The sequence below is a fragment of the Staurois parvus genome, unplaced genomic scaffold (assembly GCF_062004578.1).
Source record: "Staurois parvus isolate SC_StPar_1 unplaced genomic scaffold, SC_StPar_1.0 ptg000387l, whole genome shotgun sequence".
Taxonomy (NCBI): Eukaryota; Metazoa; Chordata; class Amphibia; order Anura; family Ranidae; genus Staurois; species Staurois parvus.
In genome coordinates this window covers 6181772-6205354 of record NW_028318183.1, presented here as the reverse complement: position 1 = coordinate 6205354, position 23583 = coordinate 6181772, and the positions used below count along the sequence as shown (strand labels likewise).

The 23583-nt window shown below is 41.5% G+C and overlaps 1 protein-coding gene across 2 annotated transcripts in view; it reads right to left on the bottom strand.

Annotated features, from left to right (window-relative positions):
- CDK8 (cyclin dependent kinase 8) overlaps positions 1 to 23583 on the bottom strand; it is a 115235-nt gene that overhangs the window by 45503 nt on the left and 46149 nt on the right. Inside the window, exons 2-4 of one of the 2 annotated variants that reach the window (XM_089685821.1) lie at positions 22347 to 22422; positions 15664 to 15774; positions 8782 to 8922 (exon numbers count right to left, since the gene is read on the bottom strand). In XM_089685821.1, coding sequence (XP_089541947.1) covers positions 8782 to 8922; positions 15664 to 15774; positions 22347 to 22422 — 328 coding nt within the window. The remainder of the gene's footprint in view (positions 1 to 8781; positions 8923 to 15663; positions 15775 to 22346; positions 22423 to 23583) is intronic. The other variant, XM_089685822.1, reaches the window with a different exon arrangement.

Here is a 23583-nt window from a genome sequence, read left to right as displayed (position 1 = left end):
TGGCTGTATTTAGTGATTTCAGCAGCTCCTCTTTTTAAAGCGGTCTTTTAACGACTGTGACAGAGCTGTATGCAATACTTCTACATATACGTCACTTGCTCTTGGTATAATGTGCTGTCATAGTACTGCCAAGAGAAACCAACCGCATTGCACAGGGTAGTCAAATACGATTGCAGCTGTTAGTAGAAGACGTCTCAGCCTCACACACATTACTGGAAAGCTACATTATGGGAAATTTAATCGGGGGAACGTGGGTTTAAATAAAGGGCAAGCTGTTTGGAACATGTGGGGAATGTATATCATTTTACGTGCATATAAAATCCAACTTTACAAAAACAGTTTCTGGAAAACTGAATTAAAAAGGAAGCAAGCACATTACAAGAAGCAAACTTAAGTGTGAATTTCCAAGAAATCAGAAAATAGTTGTCCACTGTGGTCACCAGAAGGCCACCCAACCATTGAGTGCATACATATAGACAAGAAGTGGCTGACAAAAGGCTGAAGACCAACACCACTAAAATGCCACAACGGATGAAAAAAAGGGGTTTATTAAAAAGAAAAAAAGCCAATTGTTTGTATATGGAAACCTTACTTTGAACTATATAACAGACTCCTGAGAGCACTTCTACACTCATCCCCTTCAACAGAGAGGGGATATCTCCTAACCTATCTTCTGGGTTTTACCTGCCATTAGTCCTACAGGGCCATGCACCATGAATTCTGAAACTGCTGCATAACAATTAAATTAATCTGTAGGTGAGCCATTGTATATTTACAGCTGAAATTCAGTCTGTCCAGCTCAGTAAACAATAAAGACATGGGTAACATGGCTTACAAAAAAGGACAGGGGCAGATTAGAGGCATCTCCATTTTACTTCATGAAACCCCCTCCTAGGCATACAGCATAAAGAATTTCTATTTTACCTGCAACTCACTTTAAACTCGATGTACTGTAAGTCTAAAGCTTCAGATCTTTGTTAAAACTGTTTAATACAATTCGTGGCCATCTAGATAAAGTGGGATGCTACCTTCTGGTGGATATTTTGAAAGTGCAAGTTTGCAAAATATTTAACAAACATTCAGTACATTTTTGCAATAAATGCACATTTCCCATGATTTATACCTCTAGGCTGAAATTACAGAAAAATACTCAATCTGCAAAAATTCAGTGTGCTTCAAAATTACTGTATAAAGATGCTGACAGTGCTGCCTCTGCTGCAATAAAATCCTAAGCAGTGTTTGTTTTCAGACCTACATCCCTCGGTGTTTTTTTCCACATGCATATATCCATCCTAAAAAAAACAATGCGGTTTTTCTCAAAAAAAAAAAAACCACCACAAAACCCCAGACCATGCACAGTGTAAGGAGAAAGGGCTCTTGGGAAATGTAGTTCAGGAGGGGAATGGGTGCCTACATCAATAAGAACTAGCACTCAGGCAATCCCTTCATTCCCTTCTCCTGATAGCTGCCCCTGCAGGTATTGCACAAGGGAGCAAACAAAAGCTATTTCTCAATAAAGGAACACGGTAAAATAAAGTGCTGTGAGAGGGAAGTTTGGATGATAATTCGATTCATGCTCTGAGATCACCTTTAGTGCATAAACCACAGAGTAACTTTACAAAACAAAGGAGGTAGTAGAGTTTAAAATTTTTTATTTTTATATATATATATATATATATATATATATATATATATATATATATATATATATATATATATATATATAATTTTTTTATTTTTTTTTTCAGCCCATGTGTACAGCTTTCCGCCCGACAGAAGCCGCTCTCACGACTGGCTTCTGTTGAACGAGCATGCTGGAAAACCAGCATCCAATCAGCACTCATAGCCGAGCAGGAAAGATAGCCGCACTAACATTGCATAGTTCATACGATGACCTTTGAGTGTTTTTTTTTTTTTCAGATCAGCCGGGTGGGTTGAAGAAAAAAAAAAAAAAACATGTGTTTTTTAGGCATTAGACTGCAGTTATCTTTTGAGCCTCAACTATATTTGACACATGCTTGGCTTGTGACTGATCTGTGAAGGCCTGACACATGCCTGATCTCAGACACTGAGAAACATCTTACTGATAGTGCCCCTCAGATATGCTATTTCAACTGGAAATGGGGGAAGGCTACAAATCTGACTTTATGCCAATCATCCCTACTATTTTGCCTGCTGTTATTTCAGAAATATAATAGGTTGATCTTGCCACCGGCCTGATTTGACATTTCAGCAGGTTTAAACCGAGACTGAAAAGAAAAAAAAAAATTATCAGCAGTAACAGGCCACCATTTAAAATCTCTGCATTTTTAAGTAAAAAAAAAAATAATATATACCGGTATATATTTTTTTTTTTACTTCCATCTGAAGTCCTTCTTTAAATAAACTATAATTGTTAGCTTGGGAACGTAGTCTACATTTAGCTAGCAGATATCCACTGATATAGCAAATTCTCAAGGTCAGTCTAGGGAAAATATCAAGCCAATACAATGCACTCTTTAACCTCTATACAACAATCTCCAGGGCATGTGTTATATGCTAGAGTCTGGAAAGCAATTCCAAATGACTCAACAGAAACAATTGTGTGCAGACTAAATAAAATGAACACCTACATCAGGGAAATCCATGTTACATGCACACCAAATAAAAACTGACCACAGTTCCCTATTGGTTCTTCTAATGTGCTTCATATGCGGACACTGGAGGTCCCACCACTCTATCATGTTCTGACCTTCTAGGAATTCATCAAGAAAATACGGACTCACCAGATACAGATCAGCAATGATGACCAGAGCATGCCAGTCTTCATTATGCAAGAATTCCCTTAGCTGTAAACACAAGCATGCAAGCCAAGGTTTCTGAACTAAGCAGACAAAAGCAGCAATGCTAGCAAAGCATCAAACCACTGAAGGTTTATTATGGTCGCTGACCGCGTTAGTGGGAAAAACCAAATGACGTACAAAAACAAGCTTGCTTGAAAAACGGTTTCCAGGAATCTTCCACAATGAGAAATGATTTGGACTTAAAAAAAAAAAAAAAAAAAAAAAACATGCACAATGGGCACAAACAAATTAGGGGAAATAAAAGGTACTCTTCCAGAAGATTTGTGAGTTACCAGGTGAAACTCATTTATGCTAACAATCTCAGGAAAGCAAACACTGAGGCAAAAAGATGAAAGGCAAAGACTGCATCCTGCAAGAAGTCACAACTGGAACAGTCTTAGGCCAGCCATAGATGGTTCGAATCTCGGCCGGTTCAGCAGAAACTGGCTGGGATTCGAACAGTGTATGGGCAGGTTGAATGTACCAGGTTGATCTTTCAACTTGGGTACAACCAGCCTGCCAGATTTACTCGTGATTAATGCTAGCGGCTGCTATAGCCTCTAGCGGTAAGCACTGTCTTCTCCTTGTGGGGATGGCTTCCACCAGGAAAAGAATAGCTCGGCAGGAGGGATTCCCTTGTCAGCAGTGTTTGTGTTGGAGGAATCGTGCAAATTTATTTCCTGCAACCACGCACAGTCTTTGGAATGCCTAACAAAAACAGAAATTGTAAAAATATAGCAACTTTGAGGGTTAATTCAAATTTTCAAATGTATTATTTAAGGGCATTTTTTTTCTCCTCTTTCGGTGTCCCTGATGCTTCTCCACAGTCAACCACATACTATATGGATTTTCCTACTTGTTATCCTGTCCCAAACAAATTTCTCATTCTGAAGAAGCAGAATACCAGTGAAACGCATAGATTAACATTTGGAATAGCTTATGTCTGTCCACATTCTGTATCTTTAATTTTATTGTATTAAAAAAAAAAAAATTTTATGTTTGTTATAAACTATCATTTTTGCATTTATGTTGATTTGGAGAAAAGTGTCACATCTATATTTTGCTGGTGGTTATTTGAAAAATCCCTTCTTCTGTATACTGGGTCTGCTTCAATATTGGGATATCCCCAGCAAATCCGCTGGATTATTTAGCGGCCTCCACACCTTTTGCCAAGATGTAGTTTTAGCATGTGTACAACTCCATCCAGGGGAAGGGGGAGTTTGGAGGAACAAACACATTTACCACCCCGTCAACTGCAAGGGTAAACGAGCCCTTAGAATCTGTCAGGTTGTATTGCCACTTGTGTTCCTTTGAGGGCTAGCATCCACTATCTATACTGCTTAGGTTCTTTAGGGATACTTAAATGCCCTTTCAATTAAAAAAAAAAAAGCCTACAACAGAAACACAAATATAAGAAAAAGAAATTAAGGATTTAAGAACAATTAAAGATAACGGTGACCCTTTAAGACATTAAGATTTAATGAGCTTAAAATATACTCACAGCAAGAACACCATTAACTAGCATTTAAAATATAGCCCTAATAATGTTAATAAAAACAGCAGAAAAATAGACTGCACCATTAAAATGATAACAGGAGACAGCTGAAAGCCCTCAAACACTGACAGAGCTGCAGCTAATTGGAAGTCCAGGATTTTCACTCTAAATATAGCAGGCGTCAGGTTTGCCATGCCCTCAGATACTGTGCACCTTGCCTTTGTCTGACAAAATCCTCATTAATTCTCCCCATCTATGATGAAATAAGTGCCCTGATAATCCTTTCAGTGTCACATCCTCCCTCTTCCTCTGTCCATTGCCGCACACAAGTTCAGATCTGTTCATGCAATTTATAACCCTTATTAGACTACTCTTTAGTAAGGTCTAGATGCACAACATGTGTCTCGAGACCCAAAACAGGGACCTACAGTAAATGTTTAGGGTCCCCAGCTAGTGATTATATTCATTTAACATGGTTTGATTATGAAAACTTTGAGACATTAAAACCATGGCAAACAGAGTCATGAATCCAAAATATAGCACCTCTGGATAAGGAACTATGGAAAATGCTTATAAAAGAAACTGCCTAGACTCCAGTAACTTTCTAATCAGAGTCTGTACTTCCAGTGTGTTTAAATCTTTAGCTTGCCCATCTTTTATTTGTATAAAAGCGCAATCTGTAGCTATGCGGAAATTAAAGAAAGATCTGACAAGTTTGCAGCTGGGTGGTCTTCACTCAATAAACAAAGGGTGCTTGCAGAGATCTTGATCAAGGCAATAGAACTATACCACAGTGCTTCATGTTACCGCAGTGTTGCAAGATGCATAAAAGGGATCATACTGTGTCTTACAGTGGGGAGTCAAAGATTGTGTATGTCTAAGTGGGACACACACACACCAAGCTGGCACTCCTTTGTGACGAAACTACAGTAAGTGATGGATGGTTTTCATATATGGTTGATAAATTCATGCAGCAAGCAAACTAACAAATTTATCAAAGTGTGTTTCAGAAGGACTGTCCATTTGGTCTTAAGTTAGCCATAAATGGATCGAATCTTGGCTTTTTCAGCAGGAACTGGACGAGATCTGATCAATCTATGGGAAGAGTCATTATAATGAAATTGATCCATCTATCAACTTCAATACAACCAGCCTGTCGGATTTTTTGCATGCGATTACTGTCAGTGGCTATAGCCACTAACAGTAATCATTGTGTTCTGCCGGCAGGGAAGGCTCCCTGCCGCCAGAACACAATCGCTCTGCAGGAGATATACTCTCCATCAACACTGACTGTTGAAGTGGTTATTGAGCCATTTACTTTCCTGCAATATGGAGTGACCCTGAAAACTCTGATTAATTGAGCCCCCAATTAGGCATATCTACTAGTGTAGATGAATGCAATAAAACACACAAGGTACAAGGTAATAAAGTCGGCCATATGAGAATCAAATTTTGGCATGTTCTGCAAGGACCAGCTGTATTTCGATCCATGTATATGCACCCTTGTTGTACAGAAGTCGATCAACTTATGTACAACCAGCTTGTCTGGGTTTTGCCTGATCGATCAGTGCCTCAGGTTACAGTCAGCAGCACTGATCAGTGTATTTTGACAGAGGGGATGGCTCCCCACTGTCAGAACAAAAATGGAGGATTCCCCCATCCACATTGAAATGAGAGAATATGATTTTTTTTGTTTAACCCACTGGCTGAAGGGGAAAAAAATAAAAATTATGATGAACATATGGGTTGGCCAATCCAAACAAACAGATCACCAGAAGTTCCCCCTCCCTCCCAACATGCACTTACACTATGCAATATAAGCTTTCCATAAAAAATACATGCTAGTTCCTTAAATTCCAGGATGAACAGTAACATCTACAATCATTAAGTTTTCTTCCAGAACGCCTGTGTTGGAATAGTTCTTTGTAATTTTACGGTTTTCTCAAAGGGAATTAACGAGCTCTATAATAAACCAAAAGGTTCAATAGGGGTCTCAATCAGAACATTACCGCCTCCATTGCATAGGATGACAGATACACTTCATATGCTCATCAAACTAACCCTAAGAAAGCCAGGGCACATTTTTAGAATAGTTCATTATGGTTCAAGAGTAATGCAAAACAAATGTAACATAGGCAGCCCTGCCAAACCTTACACTGAACTCTCCAAATGTTTAAAGCAAAGATATCGTGCCACACTTAAGCATCCAAAGTCAATATTGCGCAGTAGATTCCGATTTCGAGGACATGTATTCCAAGTCCTCTAGATTCTTATGCATGTACTTGAACCCTCTATTTTGCCCAAATATTTGAAGGTTCATTGTGGATTAACACTAAATTTATTGCACTGTATTCCAGAAGTGTACAGAAGCTGTTCTTTACACAGATTATTTCTTCATCTCCGCATTTCCTGCCTATCCTTGGTTTGTAAATTCAAAAAATGTAACATTACAAGGGAAAAAGCAAAAATAAAAGCGGAAACCAAGAAACTTATCAGAGATTGATTCAATAAAGTTCTTGTATAATAAATGATGCAGAGGAAAAAGTAAGGGTCTATCGTGAAAGGAAAAGCAGCAAGTTCATTGCAAGGCCATCCCCTACGGCATCTAAAGCTCACCTTCCTTAAAGTTTTGAACACCACTGGTAGTATCCCTGAGCAAACTGAAGTCAGTTTACAGGGGGCTGAGTCCGCTCTCCCCGTCCCAATGGGACAGCACTGGGCCAACTGCTCTGTAACACTAGAGGGAGCTCTAGTTCGAGTTATGTTGTTGTGTTGATCTCTTATGTTTGGCCATTTCTCTGGATTGTTGTTGCCCTACCTTCCTTGCTATAAATGTGCATGTTGAAGAGCCTACTGCTGAATAGATCAATAAACCTACTGCAACTACAAATTAGCAGTGCTGCCAAATATATAACTGAAGTCAAATCTTTTTTTTTTTTTTTTGTGGAGAGGTATTTAGAATACCGGTCAGGGTTTTTATTGCTTTCTGTGTCCCAGTTAGTTTGCCATCTCTATTTGTCCTGTTCACTTATTACCTAAAAAGAAAGAAAGGCCTAAATGTTGACTGGTCAGCAGAAAAGGAACAGAGAGAAAATCTTCCAACAGAGACACCAGGGATTTCCCTAACTTTAGATGGATTTCCTCTCACATACAGTTGCGGCTATGAGACAGGAAGTGAAGGGAAATATCTGCTTAATGGGGAGAAAAAATAAAACATTTACAGGGGTTATAACCCTTCCTTACTTTAGGTGTTTCTCACAGATTCAGTCCTGCTTTAAAAGATTTACAGAGACTGGTGATTGAAACAATTGTTGTGCTGTGTCCTAGATTTTTAGAGAATATATTCCCACCACCCTCTTAATTAATCTGTGTGGGGTAGTTTGTGAGTGCTGTGCTTGCAATTCAGATTAAGATAAGTTCATCTTTTATAACATGTTACACCCATATTCAGGGTGTAACATGTTACTGCTGCAGCTGCCCCGCACTCCAGCCACCACCCACACACACACACAGACCCCTAGGAACCATCTCCCCGTGCCAGCTGTCAAATTTAAAAAAAAAAAAAAAAAAGAAAAAAAAGAAGAGGACGTGGACATGCGGGGCTCAGCCTACCCGGCCACATCATTCATTCACAGAGCTCTGTGAATGGATAACAGCAAATACCTTCAGCCTTTGCAGTGGATGGCTTGTAGTCCTCAATTAACTACCAGAGTGCAGAAAACTCTAGGTAATTTATTGATTGTTCCTGTCATTGTGTAACTGCCTGTTCGTATGAGGTACGGGCAGACAGCTGCACTGACAGTTGGCAAAAGCCCTGCATTGCACCCGTGATCTGCTGAATGTGGGTATAATGCTTTACAGGCTCCCAATAAAAATACAAAAAAAATTCACTTTTTTTTACATGCAAGAAGAATGAGAATGTGATGAAGATGTACATTTATTTATTTATTTTAAAGGTGAACTTATCCTTTAAAAGGTAAATGCAGTAAAATGTCAGATTTTTCTATTGAGTTTTGGATGGCATGAATACCTCTTTCCATATTTTGTTCTAGCTGCCTGGAGCTACCTTTTAAATAATACAAACAGATTTGAATATTAAACAATTATTCAGGGATTGAATATATCCAAAGCTTTATTTTAATACACCGACAGACACCTATTTTCTCTCTGCTAGTCCATGCTGTCAAAGAAAAGAAATTTTTTAATCATGCCTTTATAACTCTTATTTCTTCACATGTAGTTACACTAATGTATGTGAGTCAAAGTGTTCTTTATTCATTTTACTGATGCAAGATATGATTTTGAAGGAAAGAGCCTTGTAAGTATTTTGCGAAGAGACAAATGAACACTTTTTTTTGTAAAATATGCAAGTGTCTACATACCTTAAAGGGAAGAAAAAAAAAAAAAAAAAAAAAAAAAAAAAAAAAAGGCATGTTAGCAATGTCCAGCCACTGATCAACTTACCAAATCTCTATGTAACACCCAGTTGGCATGCAGGTAGTGAATGCCATCTAAGATCTGATACAGTAGTGACTTCACCATTCCCCGAGGTAACTGCACTGGTTTCTTGTTGGCTTTAGAAGCTCTGTGAAATTTGATTATGTGCTGAAAGAAGCAAAAACACATTTGGCAGTGAGAAGAGACAAGGGAAAAGGTCATTTCTATTCAATTGTGAAACCTCCCTTTATTCCTGGAAATTTCATTCAATAAAAAAAAAAAAAAAAAAGTCAGGGCTGTAGGGCAATAGGAAAAAATGGAAAGGAAACCGAGACAATCTACGCTGGTGTTTGGAGGAAAGAAAACAAACATGCATAATGAGCACTCTGTATAACCCAAGATTTATTTTCCTAGCAGCAGAAATAGAAACACTGAATGCTGATCATAGATAAAGAATTAATAGGTTCATATTGTCTCTCTAGCGTAGCACTGGGCTTAGTCCCAGGACAACTTCACAGTTTAAATATTCTGGACACACGCTTTATACAAGTATAATGTATTTTCTGTACCTAAATCCTACAAAGATAAAATGTTTTTAAAACATTGAGTACCCGTAGTATAGTCTACATATGGTCTACAATTTCACTTTTTTTTTTGTTTAATTTCTATGCAGGTTCAGCAAGTTAAAAATTATTTTAATGAGATATATATAAAAAGATTGCATTTCACGTTTACCGTTGCCAGCCAGTAGGTGGCATTCTACAGTTGAAACAGACACAGCCGAACAGGAGAGGACAGCTTACACACACGGTTGACTAACAGGTCAAAGTGATTAAACAAGCAGGCACTGTTGAGATGCACTGCACTCAGGAGAAAAAAAGCCAAATGAGCAAGAATTCTGAAGGACTGCTGCTATTAATACATCCTATAAGTGGTAGGAAGGGAATGGAGGGCTGCAACTACACAAAGTCTGATGAAGCCTCTTAAATTGCTATCTTCATGTATTTTTATGTTACAGGTGCTTTCAAGCGTTGGATAATTTTTTTGGATTACAAAACAATTTTGTATGACAAGCTTACTTCTTAAATGCATATAATAAATGCCAGTTTATGAAACTTACCAACACCATTTAAACCGCTACTGAAATCGCTATGCAGAAGGTGGTCATTGCTGACCTTATGAAAATACTGCCTACTTGTTCTGGGGTAGTGAATTTAACCACTTGCCTAACGAGGATCTTAAAAAGGCACAATCTGCCTTTAAGATCCTCCATTTTAATCCTCTATGCTCGTCCACCTATTTCCAAGTACAGCCCTTTAAATTTCGGTCCCCTGCAGTTGCCTTCTGACTTTGATAAAGCACTACTGTGCGAAACGCATCATCATGGCAACTACTCTTCCCCCTCCTCGATTAGCTCTGGACATCCAGTCTTGCTGCACTGAACATCCGCAGCTTTGTTTGCAGTCCATCTGATGTCACTTCCAGTGTGAGATTCAGACCAGCATTGCTGGAGACTTCGGAAGCCGACATTCATACCCATTGCCTTCCATCTACACCTTGGCTGCACGGATATGGGGTGAAACTGGTGGGCATTGATGAGGAGGCACTGATGAGGGTGAACTGATAGGCAGCACTGAAGGGCACTGATGGACACAGACGGGCAGCAATGATAATCAGTTTTTTATTTGCCGGTTATCGGCAGCACTTTCCTCACACTGACATCATGAGGAAAGTACTACTGATAACCAGCAAGTGTTTTTGAAAGGTGATCTCCTGTGATTGCACACAGCTTATCGCGTGAGAAAAGGTTGCCGTGATTGGCCGTTTATCATGTCATGTGATCAGCTGTGCTCAAAGGACACAGCAAATCACAAAAAGCATTGGGTGTGCCTCTGGGGACATGGTTCTGGGAGGACGTCATATGACGCATTCCCAGAACTGGACAACAACGCTGTAGCAGTCATTCAGCTATAGCATGGTCAACAAGCGGCTAAACATAATGAAGCCAAAATTAAACATAAGAATGGAAATTACATTGTTTTCAATGCTGCCCATTCACATCAAGGCAACTCAGCATGGAGCGATGTAGGGAAAAGGCACCTGTACTCATTTGCTGTGATTCCAGCACAATTTTTGGCCCCATAGAATATGCAAACTGCAATCAAAACTCAACCAAATCTGACTACATGATCAAACAAAATCGATCGCAGTAGTGTGAACCTAGCCTACATCTTTAAGCTGATCACAGACTTACAAGGCCTACAGTTTTTATGACAAAATATTTACATATTATATTTGTTAGCCTGACAAAGGGGGCAGGGCCCCTGAAACATACTGCTGCCCATTCACTTCCACTCATGCCTGCGACATCAGGTGCAGGTAGGACAGCTGTGCAAGCCGCCTGTTTCCATCCAGCTGGCAGGTCTGGCTTTATACAACAGAGGCTTATTGATCCTGTGTTTGGATGGGACATCCAGTATACACATATGGTTTCCTCTCTGTGCCTTTCTGCTGATCACAGTCATCCTTCATGTAAGTGTGCTATTTGTTTATGAAATAAAGTCATGCTGATTGATTGACCTTTGCACCCTGATTTTTATTTGTTTACAATCTTCAAAATATTTAAAGCCTTTAAATTTCAAAAAGCAACTGCGAAATCAGCAAAAAAGTCAAAGTTGAGGTTTTTTTTCCCCTTCTAAATCTTTAGCGAGCATTATTTTTGATCAGTGTATCTTAGCTTTAATGTGAATGCTCTGCAGCCAATATTCTTTATAACTATGAAAAGGGGAGAAAAAAAAAAAGGGATCAGTGGGCTAAAGTTCTAGAAAAGTGTCAGAAAGCCCTAGTTCTGGATAGTCTCAGTGAATCTTCGGAGTCCATTTATAAAGAAATATAACCTTTGTGCTTTCCAATGTGCACTGTGCTCTTCCCGCAGGATAAAAAATAAATAAATAAGTATAGGAAAAGTCCAATTCCTACAGCATGTGTATGATGCACTTTCCATTCATTTCTATGGCTGGGCCAGTACTCATTGTGACCCCAGCCATAAAGGAATATAGACTCAGAAATAAAAGTGAATGCAGCAAACAGGCAAGGACAAGGTGAATTTGTCTTTTAAACAGTGAAATATGTAATTATAATTACCAAGGAGGTTTCTCTGCTCGTGGAGAGCATTATAAACTTGCCAAAAAGTGTTCATGAAAATGCAAAGTTAAAGACTCTATAATATAAATAAACAAATAAATGTGTTTGAAGATAAAAACTGTACCACTATACCCAAACATTCTCCCTTTCATGTTTCCGTTGCTGCATTGGGGAAAGAAAAGCAGGATCAGTGTGGGGGTATCCACGGCCGCAAGATGGTTGCCTTTGGTCTCACATCCCGTTGGGGGGGGGGGGGGATTTTGGAGATGTTTGTTGAGTTGTTGAATAGTGATACCATGGCATAACCAGACCCCTTGCTTGGGATACCCTTCACCTTGATGATTCTCAATATTTTACGCAGAGCTCAGGTAATGTTATTACTGCTGATCCCTCTGTTACGGAATTTTGCAATTTTGTTTTTTGTACTGCTTAAAGTCCAAAAAAAAAAAAAAAGAATTGAAATGAAAACCAGATCAGGCAGGTTGCTATGAGCAACAAGAACTGTGCTTTTACTGAAAACACCAATTACTTTTTCTTCGTTTTTTTTTACCCTTGCTACTTTAACTAGGTCTTCTGAGTGGTTAGTCCTTTATGAAGGTCTCTAGGGGTTTCAGGAGGGAAAAAATACTTTGTAGGGGCTTGATCCCACCACAGACCTTCTAAGATCCCACACATGTCTCTATCTTTCTTTCTAATCTTCCATAACAGGAAGAGAGAAAGAGAAGAGTTGCTGAGAGGCAGAGTACTTGAATTGGACACCTGATAATGCAGGCACACAAAAGAATGCATTTAACAGCCTGTGCCAGCAATGTGAATGCATTTTAGTTGTAGTCAGGCTAATGAAAGGCTAGACGCTGGAACACTGCCGGCTTAGAAGTAAACTTTCAAAATGCCTTTGCTAAGAATCTCAGCCAGGGCCGGAAGCCTGGACACTGCATTTGATATGGTAACACAGGGCTTCAGTATACTTGGCTGAAAGGGGAGCTGGGTCCATTGAGTTCTGTCTATGCGCCTATTCCACTATCTTTATCTGGGATGTTTATCCAGAGCAAAGCAAAACAAATGGATGGAAATAGCCAATGAAAAGAGCCAAAAACATGTTCTTTTCAATGAATAAAACAGAAACCAGATTAGGAAAGATGTAGGCATTAACTGGATTTTTTTTTCTTTTAACAGCAAAAAGAATGGGATTCGGTTTAATCAAAGTATGTTAGAGACACCTGTAATAACAGGTTCTATGCATTAAATATTTATATTACATATGCAAGACCCTATAAACACTAGCATCAGAATGGGGTGAAAATGTAAATCTGAGGTACTAATAAAAGCATGTTTAGCTGAATGGCTCAGTACACACAAGCACTTAGTAAAGAAATTAATGCTGGAATCCTGGCCAGTAAAAATAATAATGTAATTATCCATTCTTTAAAACAGAAATATAGGCCAAATTTAAAAAACAAAAAAACACTGTTGGCAAGCTTTTATTGCAGAAGAGACTGTGTATATTTCTCTTGCAATAAAAACTCTTCTGTATGTCAGCTTCTCTTTTCAAAAGGCCCTTTGGACACCGGGCATCTAGTTCCTGTGTGTGCAATCCTGAGAGTTCAGTGTTCTTAGGAGGCAGAGGTGCAGCATCCAGTCCCACTGCCTGCAGTCTGTCAAAGTCTATGGCAAGCTGAACGCTGTACCAGGTGGTAAGACCCTATAAGTTCAGAGACCAATGTCTGAAGTGCAGAATACCTATGTTCCAGCCATCTGGAGTGCAGAATACTTGTGTTCTAGCTATTCATTCTTGAAAACATAGGGTCCTAAAATGTGAGTACCATTCGATAACGCGTTGAGCCCAGTCCAGCCGCAGCAAATTTTAACTTGCCATAGACTCTGGACACTGCACCTGTACCTCCTGGGCACACTAAAATGCCAGGACTGCACTCACAGGAGCTAGATGCCCCATGTACAAGCAACCTAAATGTAAACCATGATGTGTATGTGCAGCTCAGTGGGCAGTCTCAGCATATCTTGGTGCCATGACAATTTAACTCCTGTGCATGGGAATTGCATCTTTCCCAGCTAGCCATTCAAAATGGTTGAAGACTCTGGACCTGGAAGAAGACCAGGGGAAAGATGGAAATGCCAGCACGAGAACCTGTGAGGTTTTCAGAGTCATCACTAGAGGGCAGGTAAGTTATGCTTTAAAAATGAAGTAAAAGTGGAGAATTCCATACAACTTCACCTATTTCAGGTTCCACTGGTAATTTGTATGAATGTTTTTACTAAAGGTGACTTATACTAATCTTATTTCACAATGCTTGGTTTTCAAAACCACATTTTCACTTTTATATGAAGCTTCCCTCTAAAGCAAACCCCTTTATACTGAAACACACGAGTTTCAAGTCTCTAAACTGCATATAAATCAGCTTTTAACCTGTTGGCACAAGCCAGATATGGTATCATCCTGTTCAAACTGACTGCACAAAATCAGCAGGAGACAAGATCAGGGAGTGTGGCCACAAGCAAACCGCTTTCCTGCATTGCAGTAATATGATTTCCAAACTTTTCTCTATAGTGAGAAGCATACAGAAACTCAACACTGGGGAGTACATTTTGTGCTGTAGGACTGCTTAAGGCAAAATATGCAAACCATGAGCTTGCTTCTACTGTAGTTACAGGGTACAAGCTGCTGCTCATTCTTAGACATACATATTTAAGTACTGGCATTCTTCACCCAGCACAACTTGCCAAGCCAGAGTCCAAACATTCTGACATTCGTACTTTTCCAGATGACAAGGGGCAAGAAAGAACACAGGTATGCAGTCATTTTAGGCAAGACTGCCATCAGATGCCAAATGTGGAATAGCAATAGCATGGTCAAAAACAGATCTAGGTCTACGAGTGACGAAAGTGATGAGATCAATTTTAGCAGTGATAGATTTAAATCTATAGCAGGAGACACTACAAAATGTTGGGAAGTCTGTGGTCATCAAGTGACCATTGCCATCACTGAACAGAAAAAAAAGAAAAGAAAAAAAGACATTCCATGTCAGCCAAGACTACTAAAGTAAGTGCCTTCAGTATATATTTTGGGTGGGGACAGGCAGGATCAGTAATCAGGTCATTCTCTGTGAGAATTTAAGCTGTGTATGAGCATTCCAATTCTCAAGTGCAACAAGAAAAATTGAATATTTGCAACAAAACGACTTGTGTGTTTTTAAAGGAAAAGTGTCATCAAAACTGATTAATTTTGTTCTGGGTAGAATAGTGATAGCATACCTAGCATAGGTATACCCGCAGTCACAATATGACATTACATGGCCATAAATGCCTCTCCACAGATTTCCTCTGGATGCCACATGCTCCTGCTGCCTGTTTGTGTTCCAGATTGTTCACAGTATATGGAGCGAGCACCAAATTTCAGGCAGGAGTAGCAAAATGTGTAGAGAAGAAAGAATATCACAAAGAAAAACTCACAGTATTGGAATCTCATATCAGGGCTTCTGCAATAAGCATTGTAAACACACTGTAAAGATTTCTTAACCAAAAGGTCTGTCACTGACAATGCAGAGTGGATGTCATTTTGATGGCTGAACCACCAGATGTGAGTATGTAAGAAAATATGGTGATTTTGCTAACCATGCAATAGGACTACTAGCTTATTAGTTTTGTTGGGTACACAGCTTATAAGTGAATTGGTGGAAGCAAAACAGTAAAATAAAATTTGGGGAAAAAAATAAATAGAAAAAGGTGAAAGGATAAAAACGATCTTACCCATAGGTCATGCTCCGCAAAATCAAATAGAAGATAGACCTTCCTGTCCGCATGGGAGAGAAATACTTTTTGTAGAGAAATGACATTTGGATGTTTCAATTCTCGTAGAAGCTGTAAATAAAGGATATGAAAGCATTATAAGCTTCACTTGACAGATCAATTCATCCAACCAAAATGTTTAGTTTAATGAAAGGGCTATTACTAAACATTATGGTACAACATACTAAAATAGTAAGGTCACAGTTTGGAAATGCAGTAAGTGCCCCCTGAATGGTGTTAAGCTGAGCTCTGCACAGAGACAGAATATTAAAAAGTGTACGTAAACCCCAAATCTAAGCCACTTCCTCATAATTAGCAGCAGTGTTTTCAGCCAGAGGTGCGAGCAGGCCAAGGAAAAACGTTTGCCACAAATTTACGAAAATATTTGCTTCAGAAAACTCTATACAAGACATGATGACATGAATTTGCTTCCCCTTAAAATAACATGTATATGCAAGCATCAATGTTGGGACTCCTATTATGGGCTTAATTATTTGACACTATGAATTTCATCATTAAAAAAAAAAAAAAAAAAAAAAAACACAGGCTGTAAACAAAAGCAAGCACCTAACTTCATGTAATTTGACACAGCTTACAGACCACCCTTGTAGCTTGAATTACAAAATGCTCATAATGCAGATAAGACCAGCTCTCTCTCTCTTCCCACACTTCATTATCAGTCAGTGAATCTGCCCATCACAGTGATGGGCCAAGATTAAAATAAGGCGGGTGGAAGGGGGTGGGTCAGATTTCCAACTGCAAGAACTGAAATTTGTTACTAAAATGGGAGAAACAAGTACATTTTAGTCGATCGTCAACATCAGATAAAAATCATTGAAATAAATAGACACGTTTATTCAAATTTCAGAAGGTTTTTGGGATATCTGTGTTTGTTGCAGTAGTAAACTGACCACCTGTCCAAACTTGTAAGAATACAACTTGCATTTTATATCTGTGAGCATACATCCAACTTGGAGTTTTAACCAGCAAGTGTCTAGTATCACAAACCAGGTTTCAAGCTGTGTGGCTTCAGCAGACTTCTTGGTAACATTACAGGAAGGGATGGCTTATTTTTAAACGTTAACCTTTGGGGCTGTCCACACCAATTATTACTCAACTACTTATCACGCCAAGGTTGCTTGAAATTAGAGCATCTCATAGATAACTGCCAAGTGCACTTCAAATGCATCAAACCTTTCACGAAAGGGTCAGCAAGTTAAACTTCTAAAACAAACAAAAGTGTTAATAAAATCACTCAGAGTAAAAAGGAAAACATTATAATAAAATCACTCAGAGTAAAAAGAAAACATTATGAAACGACCAGGCAAATGGGGCCAATAACGGGTACACTAAACTAAGTTATTCCAATAACAGTAGTAATAAACTCACTCGTTCACCAAAATAACACTTTACAATTCTGTCTGCCCATGTTAAAAAAAAAAAAAAATCAATAGTGAAGAGAATATTCTGCAGAATTCTAAGTTTTTGATTCTTGGTCCCCCACTGTGTGCTGTTCCTCCCTCCTACAGAGTAGTGATGTAGAAGCCAGAAGATCAGACCACTATGTGCAGCAGCGGACCAGCTGTCAGTTAGTCACAAGCAGTGTCAAAGGATTAATCTCCGTAGAGGGTTGGGTGGTATATTTGCCAATAAAAGGATGTTACGGTGAGTAAAAACAAAAAAAAAAAAAAAAAAAACCACAAACACAAATCCCGTTTTCACTTCCGATCGTTAACAGACACAGTGTCGTCTTCTTTATCCATGACCAAGCAGGGATGTCCCCAAGCAGTGTCATAATGAAGGGTGGACAAACCAAATCAATGGAGAAAAAGCCCAGCGCAACATGCCAAACACTCCGAAAGACCCTAAAGGGGTGCCCAGGAACCCTAAACAGCTGCCTGCAACACTTTGCGGCCAAAACTAGCATCGGAAGATGCCAACTTTATAGAACTTAGTAAACACGTACAGAAGACCAAGTTGCTAGTTTGCAAACCTGAGAAACAGATACCGGATGTGGGAACAACTAGGAGGGACCAACTGCCCTAGTGAAGTGTGCTGTAAAAGGATAGGGAGGTTCCTGCCCATTGATAGAATACGCCTGCACAATTGTCTGCCAAATCCAAAAGGGAAATAGTTGCAAAAAAGAGGCAGCGAAGGCAGAGTTATGGAACACCTCTGGATGTACGGGCCACTCGCACTGATCCATCATCGGACGGCTGAGAAAATCCGATTGCCAGTTTTCAATGCCTGGAATGTGTACGATGGGGACAGAGCCAAAACAAACCTCTCCGCCCATCGCAAAATGTGAGATGCCTCCAGCACCGCTGCTGCACTTTTCGTTGCCCCCCTGATAACGGACATACGCCACCGCAGTGACTGAATCCTGGTTGGCAGACCTGTCAGGTGATCCATCCAACCTGATTGCTCAAAGTTCCAGGACATTGATGGGCAAGCGAGTTTCCTCCGGAGTCCAGCGACCCCGAGCCAAGTCCAATCCCAGGACTCCTCCCCAGCCCGACAGGCTGGCATCCGTCATGACCACGGACCAGTGAATAGGGAGGAAGGACTTTCCATTCTGTAGACCTCATCTGCCAAAGAAGGGAGGCCTTAGTCAACCACTCCAGGTAAAATCGGAATGCCCAAGGAGGCGGAAGCCCTGTTCCATCTGGATAGGATTGCCCTCTGCAGTGTTCTCGTATGAAACTGGGCAAACGGAACCGCTTTTAACCACTAGCCTACAGGGCACGTATACCTCCTTCCTGCCCAGGCCAATTTCCAACTTTCAGCGCTGTCACACTTTGAATGACAATTGCGTGGTCATGCAAAACTGTACCCATATGAAATTTTTATAATTTTTTAGAGCTTTATTTTGGTGGTATTTAATCACCTCTGGGTTTTTTATTTTTTCTTAAACCAAAAACCACTGAAAAGTTTGGAAAAAAACTGTTTTTTCTTAGTTTTTGTTATACAAATTTGTAAATAAGTGATTTTTCTCCTTCACTTATGTGTGCTAAGGAGGCTGTAGTGATGAGTACTGATAGGCTGCACTAATGGACACTGATAGGTGGCACTGATAGGCATCACTGATGGGCATTGAAAGGCAGCACTCATATGGTACTGTTAGGCGGCACTGATAGGCAGCACTGACGGGCACTGATAGGTGGCACTGACGGGTGACACTGAAAGGCAGCTCAGATGGGCACCGATGTGGCACTGATGGACACTGGCAGGTGGCATGGATGGACACTGGCAGGTGGCATGGATGGGCACTGACAGCTGGCACTGATTGACACTGACAGGTAGCACTGCTGGGGCTACACAGATCATCAGGGCACACTGATCATCAGTGCTCTGATGATCTGTGTACACACGTCCCCTTCGAGGAATGCCGATTACCAGCTCTACTCTCCTCAGGAGCTGTCAGCGTGATCGCCGCGCACTCCCGGAGCTGCGCATGCGCGGTTAGAATGGGAGGACGTCATATGACGTCCTCCCAGAATGAGAGAACCACCTTGCGCCCGTCACTGTACTATATGGCGGGCAGGAGGCGGTTAAAGTAGCCACCATCATGCCTAACACCTGCATACAAAACTAAATCAGGGAGGGCCGCCTGTAAGCCAAGAGTTGCCGGACCACTGATTGGAGCTTCAAAAATTTTTCTAAAAGGAGGGAACACCTTGGCCTGCTCCAAATAAATAAAGGATCAGCCCCAGATAATCCAGGCGCTTGCATGGGGTCAACACCAATTTCCTGAGGTTCAGAATCCATCCAAAATCCTGTAGAGAATGCATGGTGATCTACACACTGTCTAGTAGAGACGAGCAATGCCACAAATTGGTGCATCCCCAATGAAAAAGCGAAGGAAGCACTGATGCCCCTTGCAAATGCGGATGTGCAGGTAAGCGGTCTTGTTGTCTAAGGAGGCCAGGAAATGTCCTTGGCAGGGGGAGGCTACCACTGAGCAAATAGATTCCATCTTGAACTTGTGAACCCGCACCAAGGCATTCAGGGCTTTGAGGTCCAGAATCAAGCAAACCCTGTCCACCTTGGGAACTGTGAACAGCTGGAGATAAAAGCCTGTAAACTGCTCCAAGTTAGGCACCGGGACGATCACTCTGGAGAAGCAGGTCCTGCACAGCCCCATACAGGGCCTGTAGACACCCTGGCAAAAGCTGCATATTGGAGGGAAACAAATCTGTTCGGATGAAAGGAACCAGAGAGTGATTTCTTGGACCCACTTGTTGTGAATGACAGAGGTCCATGGGCCCAGAAACTTGCAAACTCACCTACCCTACCCTGGAAGTTGTGGGGGCAAAACTTCATGCTAAAGGGGAATTATCCGCAGGCTTGGAGGGCTTTTGGGGCCAGTGGCCCTTGGTGCCACCAGCGAGATCCTTGAATGATCTGGGGCCATTGGCTATGGAACCGTGGGAACACAAAAATGCGCTTATGTGCCGTGAATGCTGGCCCAGACTTCAGATGAGGTTCCTGCCCTTTCTTGGCCTGAGGGAGGAAGGTACACCACTATAAAAGGTTTCTGATCATGTCATCCAGTGTAGCACCAAAAAAGGACGATCACCCTGAAGGGCAGGTCCTCCAGGGCCTTTTTGGAGGTCAACACTTGAGCCAAAGGACCCGCTGGAGCTCCACAACTGAGACAGACAGTTAAGAGAGAAGTGAAGCTGCATAAAGGGTCCGTCAGCTCCACATAAGCTTGGGGCATCTGACTAGAAGTTAAGGCTTGCCGTAGAGCTCTGGCCCATTCCGCCAGTGTGTGGGATACCAAGGCCGTAGCCAACGCCGGCCTAAGTGCTGATCCGATGCAAATAGAACGGGCCTCCGCCCTGTGGTCTGCAGGATGCTTAAAAGAGGGAGATGGCCTTGTTAAGCCTGGAGATGGGAGGATCCACCACCAGCTGATCCACTTCTGCAGCAGGGCCTCCCCAAAAGGGTAACGCACTGCAAAGAGCACAAAGACGCGTCAGCTGACTCCAATCCTTGTAGACAAATTTGTCATAATTCTGCAGGGTAAGGAAAAACCTTAACAGCCCAAACCGGCTTGTGTGCACCATAGGGGACAGGCACTATATCAGACGCCCCCATAGAGTCCAATTTTTACCATTTCACGCACAGAATTGAAAGGTGCTGCTACCAATGTCTTTTCCTGTGTGGCTACAGAGGCAGAAGACTGGTCATTCTCATCCAAGGAATCAGGGGATGCGTCATCAGGGGATGCGTCATCAGGAAATGCGGAGCCCGCGGCAGCGGAATCTAGCTAAAATCATCCGAGGAAGAGGGTGATGGCACGGGACGCTTCTTCCTCACTTTTGCGGCCTTACATTGGATATGAATGACTCCGGGACAGCTCACAATGCGTCTAAGGAAACAGAGGGACCTGGAACCTCCAGAGAGGGCCCTGGAGGGGCAGCATGCTCCTGAGACTCCATGGGACCAGCCCCACCAGCTAGGCACACATCAACAAGAAGGGGACACCGACAAAGGCCAAAGTCCAGAAGAATCACCCCCAGGAAAGGCTAGTAGGGAGAGAGGGAGAGAGAGGGACCCCCAGAGAGGACTCGCCACCTCCAGTAGCTGGAATGCTGCTCGATAACTCTGGGAAAATAGCCGCCACGGCTACGGAAACATGGTTGTTGGCTCTCAAATTTTGGCACGCTCCGCGCCACCCGAGTCCAGGTAGGCCCCCAAACCAGGCATAGGCATCCCTCAAGAAGTAGGACAGAGCCCGCCAGCCTCAGGGTAGCCCCAGACGTCCGGCAGGAGGGGGAGGAGATGCAGGCTATGAAGGGGCCAACACTACTTGGGCCTAGGAAACATGCAGGCACCCGGCCCAAGCCGACGCCTGCACTGTGGCTGGCAGTGACCCCACAGCCAGGTCACCTGAGATACTGCTGTGCAGGGAAAAGGAAGGTGGGGGTGGGGGAGGGTGAGAGGGGAAACCGCAGGACCAACAGTAAAGAAAAATACGCCGTAACCATCAAAGAAAGTAAGAGAAAAGGTTTTAGGCTACTGTACTTAGTGTGCCTAAATACATTTGTCCTGTGACAACTCAAGACCAATGAAATAACCGGATGTCCTTTAGGTAGTGGCTGCCCAGGCCATAATAAAAAAACAGAACTGTGTTAGGCCCCTGTAACATGAAGGTCTGCCTGTCAGTTTTTGCACCATCCGTTTACATGCCTATCTTCAATCCAATAGAGTACTAAAAAAACAAAACAAAAAAAAACAAAAAACACATGGAAGACGATCCATCTCCCTCCATTTAGGATTGGATCACAGGACAGTTAGATGTAAAAACAGACAGCAGAGTTAGTTTTACACCAGGCCACCCATAGAGCAGAGAGGATTATTCTTAAACTGAGCAGACACAGATGTGTCATCTGCCTGCTCTACTCAGCAGACAGATCCCCTGCTGATCTAAACGGAGTCCGTCCCATTTGAAAGGGGTCTAAGTTTGGAAAATTACATGAAAAAATACCGTAAATCAACAAAAATATACTACTACCATATATCTGGGAATATAGGGGTTAACTGAAATAACACAAAAGACCCTGATCCATGTACAAGCAGCATGATTTGTGAAGGCAGAGGGCGAATTGACTAATGTAAAGTAAAATTCTACTTACAGCTATTTCTCTGCATGCAGACATAGAAATTCCAGTACCTTCTATTTGTTTCAGAGCATAATCACGGTCATCTTTCCTAAGATGAAGAAAAAAGAGGCAGTTAGTGGTTAAAGCATGAATCTATCAGTACTAAGTGCATATTTAACTGGTAAGTTATCTAAAATATATTACACCATGTAAGACATCTGCCTTCCAAAGGTCACACCAGAGGCACAGAAATCACAGCTCTCCTCCTAGGCTCACATCGTACTACAGGATATTGTAGCTACCAACTACAGCCTCACTATGCTGGACATTGTGGGGAAGTGGCATAGTAACCCCTACTTGCATGCATGTAATGCTCTATCATTGGTGACCTACATTTTGCAACGGCACCGTCATCCAGCTAACAGAATGTGAACATATAAAAGCAGGAAAATGTCACTACAGATTTTAGCAATCCTGACACAGGGAGACATGGGCCGATTTTCTTTGGAAGCAGAGACTTGGCAGCCTGCCAGCCTTTTAGGCCCTGTTAGGATCTCCACATTTCCGAACATGTGGCAAATTGCACAAAAATGCGCATCCCACTTGTCATTAAGCGTGGGTAGTGGGCGTTTGACGCATGTTTGGCCACAGGACAAACACTCTACAAATACGCCAAAAAGAGAGGTAAGGAAACACACCAAATTGCACTACAAAACAAAAAAAAAAATTACAGGAGATTTTTTGGGGCATTTCCCACGCATAAGGCAGCAATTCAAGTGAATGTTGCCTTATGCGCAACATGTACTAACAAGCAAGGAACATGCTTGGGAAGAAGCCTTCCCACTATGCACAGATGTGACTGGGGCCTTAATGTAAACAAACATCAGGTGCTGTATGCTGTTAAATTTAAAAACGAGTGGCAAAAGCACACGGTACCCTCAAGGAGCAGAGACAGGAATTTGCAGCCAGGCTATGCAGGATTAGGATGCACTTGATCAAGCAGCTCCGCAGAATGAAAGCAGTCATGTACTATAACTATACAAGCAAAAAAGTAGTAAAGCACTGCTCTCACGCAATGAAAAATGGCACATTTAATGAAAACAGAGTGGCAGATCAGAAAATGTCACAAGGGCAAACTGTGTCTAAGGCCATGGTAAGTCAGATGCATCTTGTATCCCATGATCATTGGCGGGGCTGCAGTACAGTTCTCAGCTGTTATCAAATCCTCTGACATGACAATTGATATCATAACAATAAGTGGCAGTCCTGG